We start from the raw sequence: 17,849 nt of genomic DNA, 5'->3' as shown, positions 1-17,849 counted from the left end.
TGGAAATGTTATCTGCAGCGATAATTATAATGATAACATTTCGGTCAACAAACGAAGTATTTTATGTGTAAGACATGGCAAAAAAAGAAGAGATAAAAGTTAAAAACAAATGTCTTGGGTAGAATCTACAGTATAAGAAAGCTAGAAAAGAGACAGCAACCCTAAGAAATGTAGAACAAAAATTATAAAAAAATATATTATTTAATGGAAATTAGAAAGTAACATTCTTCATTAACCTCCACTTTTAATTTTAGGAAATTTGCAGGTCAAAAATCTATTGTGTATTTTTAAAAAAATGTTCACTGAGACTTTGACTTAGCAGTCTGTAGTCAGGCCTGGGGATATATATGTTTTAACAGCAAATTAGGAGACAGAATACTGAAAAACTGCTTTATGACCTCAGATGAATAACTTTACAACTCACTTCATTTCTTCTTCCAAGGTCCCATGTGCACTAACCCCTTATAAATAAATGGCTATATTTTGCACATATAAAGGTATGCTTTAATTTGGGAGATTTTGACACTATTTATAACAAAAATACAGATAAGAAATTTCAAGATTACAACAGAATCTTCCATAGGATCTTCTGTCTTTTGTAAAAGAAAGATAAAATATTGAATTACTGCTGGCATCTTAACATTATAGGATCAATTCTTCCTGAGTTAGTTTTCTTTGTACACTTTGCTACTTAGGTTAGACCTAAGGCAATTTGTTCTTCAGGGTATTGGAGGACCCACTCAGTGCAGTAGCTGAACTATTTAAAAATGCATATGTATGATCATGTGATTTTTTTTTATAATTTTTTTTATCCTCACCCGAGGACTTTTTTCCATTTTTTTGCACAGATAGAGTGGGAGGGAGAGAGAGGAAGAGAGGGAGAGAGAGAAACATCGACATGAAAGAGACACATTGAGTGGCTGCCACCCGCACGACCAACCAGGGCCGGGGACAAACTGCAACCGAGGTACATGCCCTTAGCGGGAACCGAACCCGGGTCTCTCCGGACCGCAGGCCGATGCTCTAACGGCTGAACCAAACTGGCCAGGGCTGATCATGTGATTTTTATCCTTTACTTTGTTAATGTGGTACATTGCGTTGACCCATATGTGTATGTTGAGCCATTCTTATACCCCTGGAGTGAACCACACTTGATTGTGTTTTATTATCTTTTCAATGTATTATATTCTATTCGCTAGTATTTTGTTTAGGGTTTTTGCATGTATATTCATCGGAGATATTGGTTCGTACCTTTATTTTTTTGTGTTGTCCTTGATAGGCTTTTGGTATCAGGGTAATGTTGGCCTCGATAGATGCAGAAAAAGCATTTGACAAGATATAATATCCATTTATGATTAAAACACTCAATAAATGGTTATAGAAGCAAAATGTCTCAATATAGTAAAGACCATATATGACAAACCCTCCGCTAATATCATACTCTATGGTGAAAAACTGAACTTCTAAGGTCAGGAATAAGACAAAAGTACCCACTGTCACCACTGTTATTCAACAGAGTACTGGAAGTCCTTGCCAGAGAAGTCAGACAGGAGAAAGGAATAAAAGGCACCCGGAATGAGAATGAGGAAGTCAAATTGTCACTTTTTGCAGGTGACGTGTTGGAGTCCTTAAACACTCCATAAAAAAAAAGAGAGAGAGAGAAACAATAAACCAATACAACAAAGTTTCAGGGTATAAAAATCCGTGTACAATATGTATTGCATTCCTATATACTAATAATGAAATGTTGAGAAAATAAAAACAAATTCTTTTTTGCAATTGTGTTGAAAAGAATAAAATATCTAAAAATAAACTTAACAAAGGATGTGAAGGACCTACACATGGAAAACTATAAGACATTACTGAAAGAAACTGAAGACACAAAGAAATGGAAAGATAGTTTCTGTTCATGGATTGGAAGAATCAACATAGTTAAGATGGCCATATTAACTAAACCAATATACAGATTTAAAATCCCAATGGCATTTTTCAAATAAATAAATATATTTTTCATATATTTGTAAAAATATATGTACCCCTATAGTCATTGTAGCATTAGTGATGGTAGTTTAGACATGAAAACCATCTAAGTGTCTTTTGATTAATGACTGGATGAAGAAGATGTGGTTCATATATACAATGGAATACTACTCAGCCATAGCAAAGATGAAATACTGCCATTTGCATCAACGTGGATGGATTTTGAGAATGTCATGCTAAGTGAAATCAGTCACATGGAAAGGGACAGGAACCACATGATTTCACTGATATGTGGGATATAAAACAGAAAGCAACAAATTAACAAACAAAAAAATTCATAGGTACAGACAACAGTATGGTGGTTACCAGACAGGCAGGGTTGGAAAGAGGTTGAAGAGGTTAAAGGGGGTCAAATATATGGTGACAGAAGGACACTAGACTTTGGATGCTGAGCACACAATACTACACACAATGTACAGGTGATACAGAATTATACACTTGAAAGTTATATAATCTTATTAATGAATGTCACCCCAATAATATATATGTACGCATGTACATATATACATATATGTGATATACAAATGTACACATATATAATAATTTTGCATGGTATAATTCACAAACATATTTTTTATTATATTGTGTACTACCCAAAGTGAGCTTTAGTTTTTCCAGCATTAGCATCACCTGGGAATCTGCATTTTAACAGTATCCCTCAGTGATTCAAATGCACGTTAGTGTTTAAGAAGCTCTACTACTGACTGTGTTGGAAGCAACCTCTTGCCTCATCACTGAACTAGTATTGGATTTAAAATACCTTCAACCAAAACAGTTTATCACTATGTTCTCTAAAATGTGTTATTCAAGATTCTCATAAAGAGATCAACTCCTTCATTAAAAAAATATATATGTGTGTGTGTGTTTATTGATTATTTTTAGAGAGAGAAAGGAAGAGAGAGATAGAAATCTCTATGTGAGAGAGAAATATCGATCGGCTGCCTCCTGCATGCCTCCTACTGGGAATCAAGCCTGCAACCCAGGCATGTACCCTGGCCAGGAATTGAACCAGGACCTCTCAGTTTATGGGATGACACTCATTCCACTGAGCCACACCAGCCAGGCTGCTCCTTCATTTTTAAAAACATCCTTGGACACTTACTATGTGCCAGGCATTTCATTCCTCATCAAAATGCTATTTTTCAGAATGAAAATGTGTCTACGTTTACAGAGATAGAAAGTGGCTGGGTGATGATGTGGCCCCAGGCAGTGTGGCTCCCAAACTGGCATTCTCATCCACACAACATCTATTCAGTCACAGCCCTACTCATGTCTGAAGGACCAGTGCAGAGCCCAAGGGAAGAAGCTAGTTGATTAGAAATAACATTCAGATTACATACAGGGCATTGTAGTGATGGTTCAATAGATGGAAGTACTTAATTGTTTGTTTCTATGTCAAGGATGAAAATAACTCCAGATATATATATTCTTTTAATCCTCACCCGAGAACATTTTTCCATTTTTTGTTCAGATAGAGTGGAAGGGAGAGAGAGAGAGAAACATTGACATGAAAGGGACACATCGAATGGTTGCCACCCGCACAATCCAACCAGGGCCAGGGACAAACTGCAACCGAGATACATGCCCTTAGCGGGAATTGAACTCAGGTCTCTCTGGACCGCAGGCCGACGCTGTAACCGCTGAGCGAAACTGGCCAGGGCAATAACTTCAGATATTTAAGTGAAATATTTCATATGCTCTTCTACAATCACATGTCTGTCCCAGAACAGTATGATCAATCTTTTTTAATGCACTCAACATGCTGATAGATCTTATTTTATGAGAATAAGTGTGACTTAAAAAACCTTGTTCTTTCTGTGCAATACTCTAGCACCAGCCATGATAAGTTACAGATGACTGAGCTTCAGAGCCAGACAAAACGAAGGGGAAAACAAACTGTTTATATAGATGTGAACTGAAATCACATGGTGGCATAATTACTTTTCCTATCACTGAATAGCCAAGAAGCCATTTATTACGGGGATGCAAGGCTGGTACAATATCTGCAGAACAATAAATGTGATACACCACATAAACGATAAAAACCATATGATCATATCAATAGATGGAGAAAAGCATTTGATAAAATCCAGCACCCATTTATGATAAAAACTCTCAGCAAAGTGGGAATAGAGGGAACATAACTCAGCATAATAAAGGCCATGTATGATAACCCACAGCCAACATCATACCCAATGGGCAAAAACTATAAGCATTCCCCTTAAATGGGGAACAAGAAGCCATGGAGTGTGTTTATTACCTTAGGTGAAGGAAATCTGGAGTAATTGGGAAATTTGGGGGAATTTTTTTTTAACTTTTTCCTGACTTCTCTCCCATTATCATTTCTTATGTAAGATACTCTGAAAATGGACAATAAATATTTTAATTTACCACAATAATGTCATATTTCTTACAGTGGTGTAACATAAGAAGCATGTATATAAGGATTGTTTTTCCTAGCTAAACTAAATTACAGACTAAGGACTAAAAAACAAAATATCTTTTTCTATCCTTTAAATGTTATACCCTTAATGTCTTCTCTATCTCTAGATGAACGTCCTGTTATAGGTTAACAGATGGTAAAGACTGAAGCCTTATCTATAGCAGAACAGAACCACTCATATATCTGTGGTCCAGAAGACGTAAGCCATTGTGCTGATAGACATGTAGGAGAAGCATGTGTATCCAGTAAATACATTTTCCAGTTACAACTTGGTTTGACGGCGGGGAGAGACGCTTGTGCTGAGAACTAAGAATATCATAAACTCTAACTTGAGAGGTTTGTTGAGTCCAGATTGATGTCTACAATTGTAATAAGTAATCATTGCCATTTTGCTTTCCAGTGTGTATGTATAGAGAGCCATCGCTACATGAAATTGGAGAAAAACAAGGACGTTCGAGGAAAAGTTCTGGAACGCCAACCATGAACGGAGGCAAAGTCGTGAATCAAGATTCAACATAGCTGAGAACTCTTCCCTTCGTCCCTGTCTCCTCCCTTCCCTTCCTCCCCTCCCCTTTACCCACTTCCTTCCAATAAATCCACCCAAGGAGAGAAAAATAAAATGGCAACGCAGGACCTAGTGGCTCCCCAAATCTTCCTTTGTGTATGACAGGAAAACTGAACCAAAGCTTTCCTGTTGCAGTGTGTAGAAAATGCACATGCACACAGATGAGCACACATATAAGCAAGGGGAAAATAAATCGACACTCCACAAACACTAAAGTAAACTGTGCAGTTATTAATAGAGGGCTATTTGTAATGAAGACATAACTGTAGTAAATGTGAAATAAAATTATTACCTTAAATAAAAGGGTTTAGTAGACTTGAACTTACAAATTGATGTAATACCCTAAATAGCTTAAGCTCTGGGTAATGCTGTGATGAGTTCTTTGTTTTGATGTTCTATTTTCGTTGGGTACCTGAAATTGTCACATAATTACATCCTGTTTTCAGGATTTTTTTTTTAAACCATGATCTTGAACATTTATTTATAGATTTTTCTAATGTCTCTAAGATATATAACAAGGAATCATTTAACATCAAGAACAATTCAAAAAATTATTTTTGAAGTAATCATTTAAGATTGTTTTAGGCAACGGACAGTCTTATGTTGAGTCTACTGGTGTTAGCAGATTTAATTCCTTCATAAAAAGAGCTTCAGATTCTCCTAAGAGAATGTCATATTTTTATCAAAGGTATTAACCTAGGATCTCATTTTTTTTAGCAATTTAGATTTTTTTTTTAAGGCTGAAGAAACTTTTGGGAATTCTTTGTTCTTACCATGCCTGGGCAGTAAAGTACAATTTACATGCTCCTCCTATTTGGTCTGATTTTTTAACTTTGTGGATCCCTTTGAGAATATAGGTGCATGACTAGTTGTCTTAGAGAGTTGTTTTTGTTTGTTTGTTTGTTTTTATCATCTCTTGCAGAAAGAAAGAAGAAAGGGGTTTTACATGAAGAAATACAACCTAAAAAATTGGTCAAAGCAAGTTGTATCTGCCTTTGTAACTTACCAGAGTTTTATGTATGCAGTGTCTCCCAAACTCTGCCCTGATGTTGGGAGGCATGGCTGTGAAATTCCTAACTTACTATTTTATGAAGCAGGTGGCTTGTTTGTTACTATCTATCCTTGTTTATAAGTCTAGGTGACAATAAGTATGTCTCTTCTAGAACTAATAGCTATGGTTTCAACAGACAGGATTGTGTGAGCAGTTTAATGTAGTAAAATAAACAAAATTAAAAAAACTGAGTGTAAGACTAGGCAAATGCATAGTTAGGAATAGTGAAGTATTAGAAAAATATTAGGGAAGAAATGAACATTATTCAATTGCCTTGGGAAAAAAAATAGATCTACTTAATCCTACAAATCAGAAATGGTGTAGAGACAGCCAAATTAAAACAAAACAAAACAGATTGTTTAAAAAAATGTATGCAGATTTATGGATATTATTAATGAGAAGACTTAGCATGTTACTTCTCCTATAACTCTACTGTCCAGCATGTGTTGTTCCAAATATACCTCCCTAAAATATATACACTTTGCAGAAGCTCTAGGTCCTCACTTCAATGACCTTGCCATTGGTTGCTGTATTCTTTCAAGGTCACTGTAGTTTCTCTCCCTCTACACAATCATTATTCTCCAACAGTGGTTCGTGTACTTCACCAAGTATTTATTTATGTTATCAAGAGATTAGCAGAAAAGGAAACGGGAGAATTTGCCTAATCAGTTGCAAAGAAGGAAAGTTATGTATCTATCTAGGCAAGGATTTTGAACACACATCTGCAAGAAATATTACTTTAACCAAAATATCTGGAAAGTAAAAAATAAAGACATTTAAATTGAAAAAACAACAAAAACAAAAAGAATGTTGCTCTTCTAGGAAAAGAAAGCCCTTGTGTTTTGTTTTTTTTAATCTGCTTGTATTTCTCCTTGTCACACTTGATTTGACTTGATTATAAATGCACCTGTCACTTTCAGGACCAAGCAAATCCCAAGCACAAAGCCTTATTTTCTTTAAAGAAATAAAACAGAGGCTTCTACAAAATGGGTCACAGGCTCATTTCATGAAATGACTTGAGCTTTTGTGGAGATACGTACACACGCATGTGTACACTAACCACAAACTCATCAGTAACACCATTGACAGTTCCACACAGTGCAATCAATTACACTGACAACTTCATGACAGGATAGATTTAACCCAGTTAAATAGTATGAAAACTATGATAGAGAGATGAATCTCCAACAAAAGTCTTCCCTCTGTTTTCAGTGGCTGTTTGTCATTAGAGTCTCCTTCCTGACAGCAGCTAAGAAGCAGAGTCCTAACTACCCAAGTTGTATGTGTTTTTCCCTCTATATCATTTAAGCAAGTGTTCACCACAGTAAAACTTCGTGTATATTAGCTTTGTGTTAGTTACAATTAAGTTCAAAGAAAAAGTCGAAAACCTCATGTTACCTTTACGCATTAACCTGATGAAAACAGGTTCAGAGCACAGGTGAACATTGGCTTTACTGCTGTTTACTCTGTAGGCACAGGGAACTTGTCAGAGAAAATATCAGTATTCACTGTCTAGGTTTTTAAAAACTTAGGAAATGTAAACAAAATGATCTGGTTTCCTCTAAAAATATGAGCCAGTTTAAATAGTTCATTTTTCAGGTTTATTCCAAGTAAAAGAATTCTTTAATATTCATTATTCCAGTCTCTGGGTCTGGATTCATCCATCACTGATTCACCTATAAGTGAAGTAAGTTTTTTTTGTTTTAATTCACAGGGGTATTCTCAAGAGAAATATGACTTCTAGCAAGGCTTTGTAATGGGCTATGCACATACACGTTAAGACATGTTTATTCTAAGAGTCCTTAATGTAACCTGTTTCAGTATCACTGGGCTTAAGCATGAAAACAGAACTTTCGAGACTCACACAAAATAGTTTTCTGGTCAATATACTTGAGTTTTAAGCTAGAAGTCTGAGGCATAGAAACAAAATGGTGCTGAAGTTCCATTTGCTAATTCAGAGACTTGTGTGTCTCAGAAAACTGGAGGAGAGCAGGTGAACCTATTCTTGATCACAGCAATAGCTTGGGTTTTGAATTTTACATATGCGTTTTATAGCACACTTTTCGCCACAACGAACTGGTCCAATAAAGAAACACCATTTAGATGCACGTTGTGATGCTTTGTGGACCTCCTTGTAATCCAGATAGATTTTTAGAAGAATTCCGAAAAAAATGACAATGCTGTAGATAGGTATTATATGTAGATTGGTGGCCCTGTGGCGCCACTAGCAAGAGATGAGAGTATTAGGACGTTGAAATTAAAGGGTCAAGAATGGCTTAAGGTGTATTGAAAAGGTTGAAGGTCCTAAATTAGGGCCACAGATTTCTTGGTGAAGAAGCATGACTTAATTTTTTCTTAAACACAGACCCAGAAATAGCAAATCCACTATTCCACTTTCACGGCTTAATGTACCAGGCCTTCCTCCGAGAAGACTTTCCACGAAGTTGCTTAATTTCATCTGCACAAAGTGAAACACACTGAAACATAAAAATGCCCCGCTTCTTTTAATATCATAAAACGCTGAGATGATTTCTCTGGCATCAACTGTAAATAGCATTTTTAAAATCAGAATCACATTTAACACAGTGGATTGTTCTACAAATACATATGTGTATATATACAGATGCTTCTGAAATAAGGATGTGTTATATAGAGTTTTTATTTGATTTGTGGCATTTAGTCATTGGTAATCGAAATAAAGAGGTTTGAATGTAAAACTTTATATATAAATGTATATTTCTAACAATAGTATAAATTGCCACTTTATAATAAAAGAAGAGACAAGCGGGGACAGGAATCCAAGCACATGCGCCTTCAGAACTTCCTGGCTCTGATCCCCTCTTTGACGCACAGGCAACTATTTTTTTATTTTAAAAAAAATTATCTGAAAACCTATACTTCCTGAAACAGATTACATGATACATCACAGCAAATAGAAGCATTATGGCTGAGGGCAGGAAAAAGATGCTAAATGCTGCTCTTTCTTTTTTTTCAGGATTTCTCCTGGACCCCCAGTTAAATATTCAATATTTTAAAAAATCTAAATTAATTGAAAATTGGTCATGTTCAGAGATGGTATATTGAGTTTCAGCAACAAACAAAAGCAAAAAATATATTTAACAGGGTAAAAATAGCATAAACTAATATCATAAAATGGCACCATTAGGTGTTTTATTCGCTGGAAAGAATAGTTGATGCTTCTTTGTCTTTGCTCCAGGCACAGCCTAAAAAGACAGCGGTATTCATTTCAAGAGTCCAGAATATACTTCCATGAGTAGAATTGGTATTAGCTCCATTACAAGGTTAAATGTTGCAATCTTAAGAACTACTGACACTGAAATGTTCAATAAACATGTTGTATGAGAAACTGAACAAATTCATGTTTCGTTTTTGCATTAAAGCACAGATTACTCAATGCATTGCTTTTTGAGATCAGATTTGTAAAATGTTTATACATTACAACCTTCCTGAAGTAAAAAGCGATTATAATCTTGAAATGCTTATGCATGTACACAAAATACTTGTGCTTTTTTTACATTAAATTTCTTTGGGAAGTGTCTCTCTTTTTTTTAAATGTGTTTATCCTATAATGTGTCACTGAAAAAGTGCTGTGCCTTATATAAAAAAATCAAAAGTAGGTTTATAGATGGGAAATAAGTAAAAAATTTTTGAACCCTGCAGTCAAAAGTAAAAATTAATTTCTAAATATGGAGCTAGTGTGGTAAACCTAACACTTCTCTTTTTTAAGATTAAGAACTAGACCACGTTCATTTATTCATAATTTACTACCTAGAGGCTCAGTTGACTTTAGGGATCATCAACTAAATTATAGTCTCAAAAAAATCCAAGAAAGGCAGAAATATAAATAAGGAATGTGATACTAGAAAACAAGTGTTACAACAGGTATGTTACTAAGATTTTATATACAACTGATGATGCCACAAGGAAAACTAGAGGAAAACCAGGGATTGAAAAAAAAGGTTAGATTTTACTGAGTGATTAAAGACAGTAAGAAGCACCCCTCAACTAGAGGAAACAGGTTGAAGAAAAGGTTTGAAGACATGAAAAACACGACATGCTTAGGAAATACTTATGAATGAAACAAGAAAAAGAATGTTCAGAGGAGGAGGTGGGGGAAAATAAAATAATCTCTGAGCTGAGATTAATAAAAAGGAAAAGTTGTTCAAAGTTTTGTCAATGCACTCTGGATTTGTTTGAGCCCTGTTATCAGATGCTTCTGGTTGCCTCATAACAGAATCCCCTAACCAATCGGCATTGTCACTGAGACTTAGTTTGTCCGTTGTCCTCTCGGCTCTGCTATGTCTCCCTTGGAGCCAGGTATTCTTTTATAAGTTGCAGACACCACATATTTATAACATCTATTTTTTTAAATAATCCCCCAGAAAACATCTCTTCAGTTCTCCCAATTTGAGCCATCTGTCCATAAAGGAATGAACCACTGTGGCCAGGAATTTGAGATCTATTGACTAGTGTAAGTCATCCAGGGCCTTTCTGTAAACTTATGGATGAGATGTACTTTCCAGAGATACAGATCTGCACAGATGCGTGATGAATATTTTAATGAAATTCAGAGTGGTCTATTAAGAGAAAATGGAAATGAATCCTGAGTAGCCAAAAAAAAAAGCAAATCTCCATTATTTGTTAGTGAATATAATTCCTACCACATTTCATTGGCTAGTGTAAAAACAGGCAGAGAAATGCAAAAGTTGATGAATTAAAGCCATTTTCATAAACCAGGGTGTACTAACAAAGGCACTGAAGGTTCAATTCCCCTAGCATTATTAAATGTCTGCCATACCAAAGGCACTGTGTGGGTCATTGAGGAAGCTAGAAACAGCTGCAATTTTAAATAAAAGTGGTCCATTTGACAATAATTCAATGTATCTGGTATGTCGAATGCATTTAGATAACCATCATAAAGAGGACTAGAAAATGCATGTTGGCTATTCTAAATCAGAAGTTCTTATCATATCCACTTTTTCATAACCATAAAAACACGGCTCGTATTAAGTAATTACAAAATGTTTCTTAAAATGTCACCCAAGCAGCCATTTCAGATCAAAAACTCAGGGCTATTTGGGACCTCAAAAACCTGGGACAGTAATACCTGCCATTATTTAATCTTCTCTACAGATCATAGCATATGTTTGAACACTCTCAGTAATGTCAAATAGACTAATCTCCCAAAGCAGCCTATTCCATTTGTGGACGGTATTGGTTTTATAATGTCTTAGTTATATGAAGTAACTTGTTTTGTAGCTTTTAACCATTGTTTCAAGTTTCAGTGCTAGGACGATTCAATGGCTCTTAATTCTCCACCTATAAGAAAGTCTTACAGATATTTGAAGATCACTCTCATTCTTTCTCACTCTCCTCTTCAAATATTTTCTGCTCATGTGAAATATTTTTAGATATTTTAAATATTTTGTTTCTCTATCATTCTGTTTATTTTACTCAAAACAAACTCTCATAACTCAGAGTGCAAAACACATGTTTCTGATATAATCTAGCTGGTCTGAAACACTTTCTCATTCTTGATATTATATACAGTATTATTTACAGTGTTCTATGAAATTATATTCACCTTTTTGACAATCTCATCCAAAAAAAATGAACATCCATTTCTATTTTTTCACCTTTTCATCTCTATGAATCAAACTAAGGGAAAAGTATTTACTATCTGAGTAAGTCTGAGAAACATAAGCTTCAATAGACACATGTTCAGAATTTTCCAGATATACTACAACATTCCCATTCAATGATAAATCATGAATCCTCTACATAACTGTGTTATCATACCTAATTCTGTGTGATCCAATCAATCTGTTTTCAGGGATTAGTCACAATGCATTTTCTGATTTCACTTCACTTAACTGGGTTTCAGAGGTGATCATTCTGATGGAAGGTCTTTGTCTTCAGAAAACATGTGCTCTTATAGGAGACACACATGGTTTTACTCCATTTTTATTAAAGTCCGCCTCCTCTCCTGGTCACTGTTAATTTAATTTAACAATCCCTTACATTACAAAAATTAGATTTTATCAGAATTATTACTTAGTTTCTCAGTGACTCATTATTTTATTCTGTAATTTAAAATTTTACCTACTCCTTTTAATATGGATGGGACAAAAGTAGGTTTACAGTTGTTTGTATGAAAAATAATACAGCAACTAATAATAATACAAGAATAACCTCTGTGTTTCAGATACTCCCAACTGTAAACCTACTTTTGCCATACCTCGTCATTACTTCCAGATCTCTTCAAACTCCTGTTTAGAATTTTCTTCTGAGTCAGCTTGCAATGTCCTGGGGCACACTCACAGAGGACCTGAAAATGCTTTTTGCTTTCTTCTGTCTAGGAGAGACAACTGGTGGGCTTCCAACCCTTGGGCGACCTTCTTTCATAAAATTCCTTTGGTTTTCCACTGACCACCTTTGTGTTTTGTGGGGATTACTTTCTTTGAAAGTAATACCCATTCTCTGAGTGAAAGCTTTTACAATTATTTTTCTTAGGAATTTAAATTACTATCAGTACTGTCATATTAATTTTTTGAGCTTTTTGACAGGCTGATCTAGAAGACAATATTAATTAATTACATCATTACTGTGCTGTGTCCCTTATATACACACTCAGGTACAGTCATCCGCCCCCAATGACAGGGATACCTTCTGAGAAGTGCGTCATTGGCCGATTGTGTCCTTCCGCCGACTAACATCATTGAGTGCACTTACACAACCCTGGATGCTATAACGCGCTACTGCAATTACATGTGCTATACTTCTGTAGGACTGGCAGCAGGTAGGCTTGTTCACAACAGCATCACCACAAAAATGCTAACTGTAACCTGCACCCTGACAGTTGGCGTGTCTTTCTGTAGTGCAAGTGCCTGACTTGGCTTTGACTGCAGAGAGTATATTTCAATGGGGCTATTTCGAATAAACCCATTGCCAGCTACAGGACCAGGTAAAGAGCCATGCCACCTGCCCCTGCTGTGGCCCCTTTGTTTTGGAGACCTTCATTTCAATAACTGACCATTTGTGTTACTTGCTTATTTTCTCTTCCTACGCTTTAAATTCCCACTCTTTTGTTTAAATCCTCACCAATAAAGAGTTAGTCCTTGAAACCCCAGGCCCCCAAGCTGACTGCCTGTAAAAGTGGAACTCCAGATGTGCGGGCTCCAGGACTCATTGGGCTCTCTCCCCACTGTGTACCCTCTGGCCTGACTTGTATGCTCTAGGGCCTCTTTTTCTTCTTCAAAGTTTTCTAATGGTTATTGCTGAATGCATCTTGCAGTCATAATAAGAATCACAAGAGTCAGGTCCAGTTTTAACATTGGTTTAGAAAAGGGAGATATCTGCGGGAGGCTCACTGGCGCCCAGGTGAGTGCCCCAGGCATTTTTAGCAGATGGCTTTACTATCCGAAGACTGAGACCCACACAAAACAGTAATGCATCGGCACTAAGATTTTAGAAAGGCTAAGATGTCACCAGGTCATATAGGGCTTTTTCAGCTCCATTATCATCTTACAGACCACCATCTTTCATATATGTGGACTGTTATTCACCTACCTGTACGGGGCTCATGACTGGATTAGCTCTGCCTCTTCATTGCTATTTGTTATCTTTTTAAAACGGTGTCCTTGACTCAGAGAAGCACACAGACGTATACAAGGAGAGCACAGTGAAAGGAAGTGTTTCATATATGAATTGCACGTCAGCCGATCTGTGCTGTGGCTTGTCTCCGTCAATCCCGTTTTCCTCCCCTCCTTCATCATTTTGCTCCTCCAGTGCATCTCCAAATTGTCACACCACTTGTTTGACTGACTTAGCACCTAACGAGTTTATTTTTTTCCACCTAATTTTTTCAGTAGTTCTTTTCCTTGGGCAGATAACCCTAGAAAAAGATTCTGCTGGTTCAGTATATCTGGTTAAATGGGAGAATGGCCATCTTAATACCCCTATTTGATGGTCTCACTGAGGCACAGTCCCATCCACACTACTATCAAATCGCCTGTGCTGGGACTTCTAGGCACACATAAACTAAGCATGGGATTATGGACACGGGTGACACTGACCCACCTTACTGACCCACCCTCATAAATGCTGCAGCTATGCCTGACTTGGCTCGGAACAAATGACTGGGGCCTGTTTGAATTCCACCAACATAATTGTCTGTGGACTTGTATGTTTGCAGGGGACAGGTACTCTGGGTAAACAAGTATGTACTTCTCTGAGGCAGGGTATGTGGTTATCTGGATCCTGCATCTCAAAGCAGGAATTGGAGAGGTTAGTTCTCACTTCTTCCTGCTTTCCCAATCCATTGTCTCTACAATTTAACCTAGATACAGTCAAGTACATGTATCTGTCTTCCAGGTGAAAAGGTCCCACAATTAAATCATCAATCAGAATGCATAAAGTGATATCCATTTATTTAAGAAAAGTAAAGGACCTCTTTATTTACTATTGTAGGACCTATTCGGTGGTTCTTAATCTTGATTGCATATTACAATAACCTAGGCTCAGGTCCTTCCCCTCCCCAACCTCAAGTCCTGATGTATTTGGTTCAGAGTGAAGACAGGTGATTCTCATATATAGCAGTTGCGAACTAATCTACTAAAGCAACTCCTACAAAAGCATTGTTAACATTTAGTAAGTGACATTTAGGCTGGATGAGTCTGGATTTCCAACAACTGGTGAGTAGTCAATATCTATGTGGGTTATGAATAACCCTCCTTCCGAGGAGGCTTAGACATGTTAATAGCAGGTGATGTTAGAAACCAAGCCAGTGTAATGTTCCTGACATACTTGCCTGATCTAGATAGAGATGGTCTAATGGTATATTTAGAGATTTCATGATAAGAAACTTGGTCTTATATTAAACTTTTGTCTGTATGCTTGGAGTTGATTCAAGGACAATTACTTCTGAATGCAGAGGGTTTTTTTGTTTGTTTGTTTAAATTGCCCCATTAAATGGGTGCTTATTTATCAGGCACTAGATATTTGGATCTGGATGAGGTCAATAAAGTGTAGCTACTGTCTTGAAAGAGTAGTTCTCAGAGTCATCAAGGGCATCCGTGAAGTGTCTGGATCTTTGCAAAACACTGGCTTTATTTCTTGTTTCTGCGTTCATGGTCCACAGTGCCATTTTGTTCAGAGTGGACGTGCTAAGAAAGGCTCCTCTGTTACTTGGAAAGAAGTTCACTTTCTCCAGACAGCGCATCTCCGGCTATGAGCTGTCTCCCAGCGCCGTGATCTGTCTGATCTATTCTCTTAGAACAGACCATCAATTCCCAGGACAGATTTAAGTTGCAGTAGCTTTTCCCACACTTTCACTCAGAGCATCTGTCCCTTGCAAACAAAACTGTCATTCCTGATATTTTCTCTGCCCAGTACTACATTCTAGAAACTAAATAAGAGGCAACATGCGACTCTTCCTTGATCATATGTACATGGGACTGACTTTACCACAAGCAAGAAAAAAAGATGCTGTGTCTTCCCCAGAAAGCTAAGTAATTCAGTGGTGTTTGTTCCTGTAATTTACCATTTCACCCCAGCTACCCTGTACTTCTCCAGTTTTGCCCTTTTCTTTTCCATCAGACACATAGCTTGTTGAGGCTCATAAGCCCCCTTGCCTTTCCCCAGTGAGGAGGAAGGGTGGGTTAGAAATTTACTTCAGGGTGTACTGAGTTCCTGGGCTCAGAACCTGCTGACTGCAAACACTGTGCATCAAAGGAATATATATACCTGGGAACCAGTTCACTTTCCCTGCCTCTGTCACAACGCTAGCCAACTTTTCTCAGGAAAAGCCTGAGAAAACTGGGTTCTTTATTTTGCAACAGGGAGACTAGAAATCGGGTCAGACCTAGTCTGATCATTACAGGGCTTGATGCACTTTCATCCATCTTTAGCTCTGTCCTTGTCCAGGTATTAGTTTTCCAGTGGATCTCCTAGTAACATACTCCCGTGCCGGTGAACTCTTAAATCAGCCCGGGCAGGGTGCAGCCTCGTGGTTCCATTCTTCTCTCTCTTTTTTTTTTTTTAATCTCAGCAGTATCCTAACAGCCTAGAAGAGAGTATTTAGTAAAGTAGTAGGTGGTGATACTTAAGAAGTTAGAAAAATTCTCAGTTAAATCTAGTTGCCATAGGAGCTTGAGCAAGTGAATTCCCCTTCTAAATCTGTTTCCTCGTTATAAAACGGAGAGAGTTTGCAAAGCAGGGATTAGTTGGATGGTCGACTTTTCCTTATTCATTCTGAAAATCCATGTCTCTTATCGGTATGTTTTTATCATTTGAATTTAATGTAATTCTTGATATGTTTGGTTCAGGTTTACTGTTTTCTTTTCTTTCTGTTTGTTCCCTCTGCTAACCCTTTGTTGTGCATGTGTCTTCATTTTTCCCTTTTCAATACTCCTGTTGGGTAATTGGATAGCTTCTCTTGGTATCACAATATACATATTTAACTTTTTACAGTGTATTTAGACTTTAATATGTTGCCAATTTGGATGGAATATAGAAACTTTACAAGCATATGGGTCCCTTTATATTACGATTACCTACATACATTGAAATCCCTATCAGATGTTAAAATTTCTGCTTTCATTCTGAGAGGGAAGTTCATAGCACTACAGGCCTACCGCAAAAAACAAGAAAAATCTCTAATAGACTATCTAACCTCACAACTTAAAGAACTAGAGAGCAAACAAACAAACAAACAAAAAACCCAGAGCAAGTAGAAGGAAGGAAATAGTAAGGATCAGAGCAGAAATAAATGACATAGAGACCAAAAAAAAAAAAAAAAAAATTCAAAGGATCAATAAAACAAAGAGCTGGTTTTTCGAAAAGATAAACAAGATTGATGGACCCCTAGCTAGACTCACCAAGAAACAAAGAGAGAGAATCCAAATACACAAAATCAGAAATGAAAGAGGAGAGATAACAACTGACACCACAGAAATACAAAAGATCGTTAACAACTACTATGAACAATTATATGGCAACAAATTCAACAATCTAAGCAAAATGGACAAATTTCTAGAAACACATAGTCTCCCAAAACTGGATCAGGAAGAGATAGAAAACGTGAACAGACCAATAACAACAGAAGAAATTGAAGATGTAATCAAGACTCTCCCAGCAAACAAAAGCCCAGGCCCGGATGGCTTCACGGGGGAGTTTTACCGAACATTCAAAGAAGAACTAATACCCATTCTCCTCAAACTATTTCAAAAAATTCAAGAAGAAGGAAGACTTCCAAACTCATTTTATGAAGCCAGCATAATTCTAATTCCAAAACCAGAAAAAGACACAACAAAGAAAGAAAACTACAGGCCAATATCCCTGATGAACATAGATGCCGAAATCCTGAACAAAATACTAGCAAATCAGATCCAGCAATACACCAAAAAAATTATCCACCATGACCAAGTGGGATTCATCCCAGGGATGCAAGGCTGGTACAATGTTCACAAATCCATAAATGTGATACACCACATAAATAAAATGAAGAATAAAAACCACATGATAATATCAATAGATGCTGAAAAAGCCTTCGACAAAATCTAGCATCCATTTCTGATAAAAACGCTCAGCAGTGTGGGAATAGAGGGATCATATCTAGACATAATAAAGGCCATATATGAAAGACCTACAGCCAACATCATACTCAATGGGCAAAAACTAAAATCATTTCCCTTAAGAACAGGAACAAGGCAAGGATGCCCACTTTTGCC

The 17,849-nt window shown here is 36.8% G+C and overlaps 1 protein-coding gene across 2 annotated transcripts in view; it reads left to right on the top strand.

Moving 5' to 3' along the window:
• FGF12 (fibroblast growth factor 12) overlaps positions 1–5,477 on the top strand; it is a 509,997-nt gene extending 504,520 nt beyond the window's left edge. For both annotated transcript variants that reach the window (XM_036243114.1, XM_036243113.1), the window contains exon 5: positions 4,884–5,477. In XM_036243114.1, coding sequence (XP_036099007.1) covers positions 4,884–5,002 — 119 coding nt within the window. In that variant the 3' untranslated portion in view covers positions 5,003–5,477. The remainder of the gene's footprint in view (positions 1–4,883) is intronic.
• Positions 5,478–17,849: the final 12,372 nt, after the last annotated feature.

This window comes from Molossus molossus, unplaced genomic scaffold (genome assembly GCF_014108415.1).
Source record: "Molossus molossus isolate mMolMol1 unplaced genomic scaffold, mMolMol1.p scaffold_m16_p_5, whole genome shotgun sequence".
Classification (NCBI taxonomy): Eukaryota; Metazoa; Chordata; class Mammalia; order Chiroptera; family Molossidae; genus Molossus; species Molossus molossus.
The sequence above is the reverse complement of the archived record's forward strand: the minus strand, read 5'-3'. Positions and strand labels throughout refer to the sequence as shown.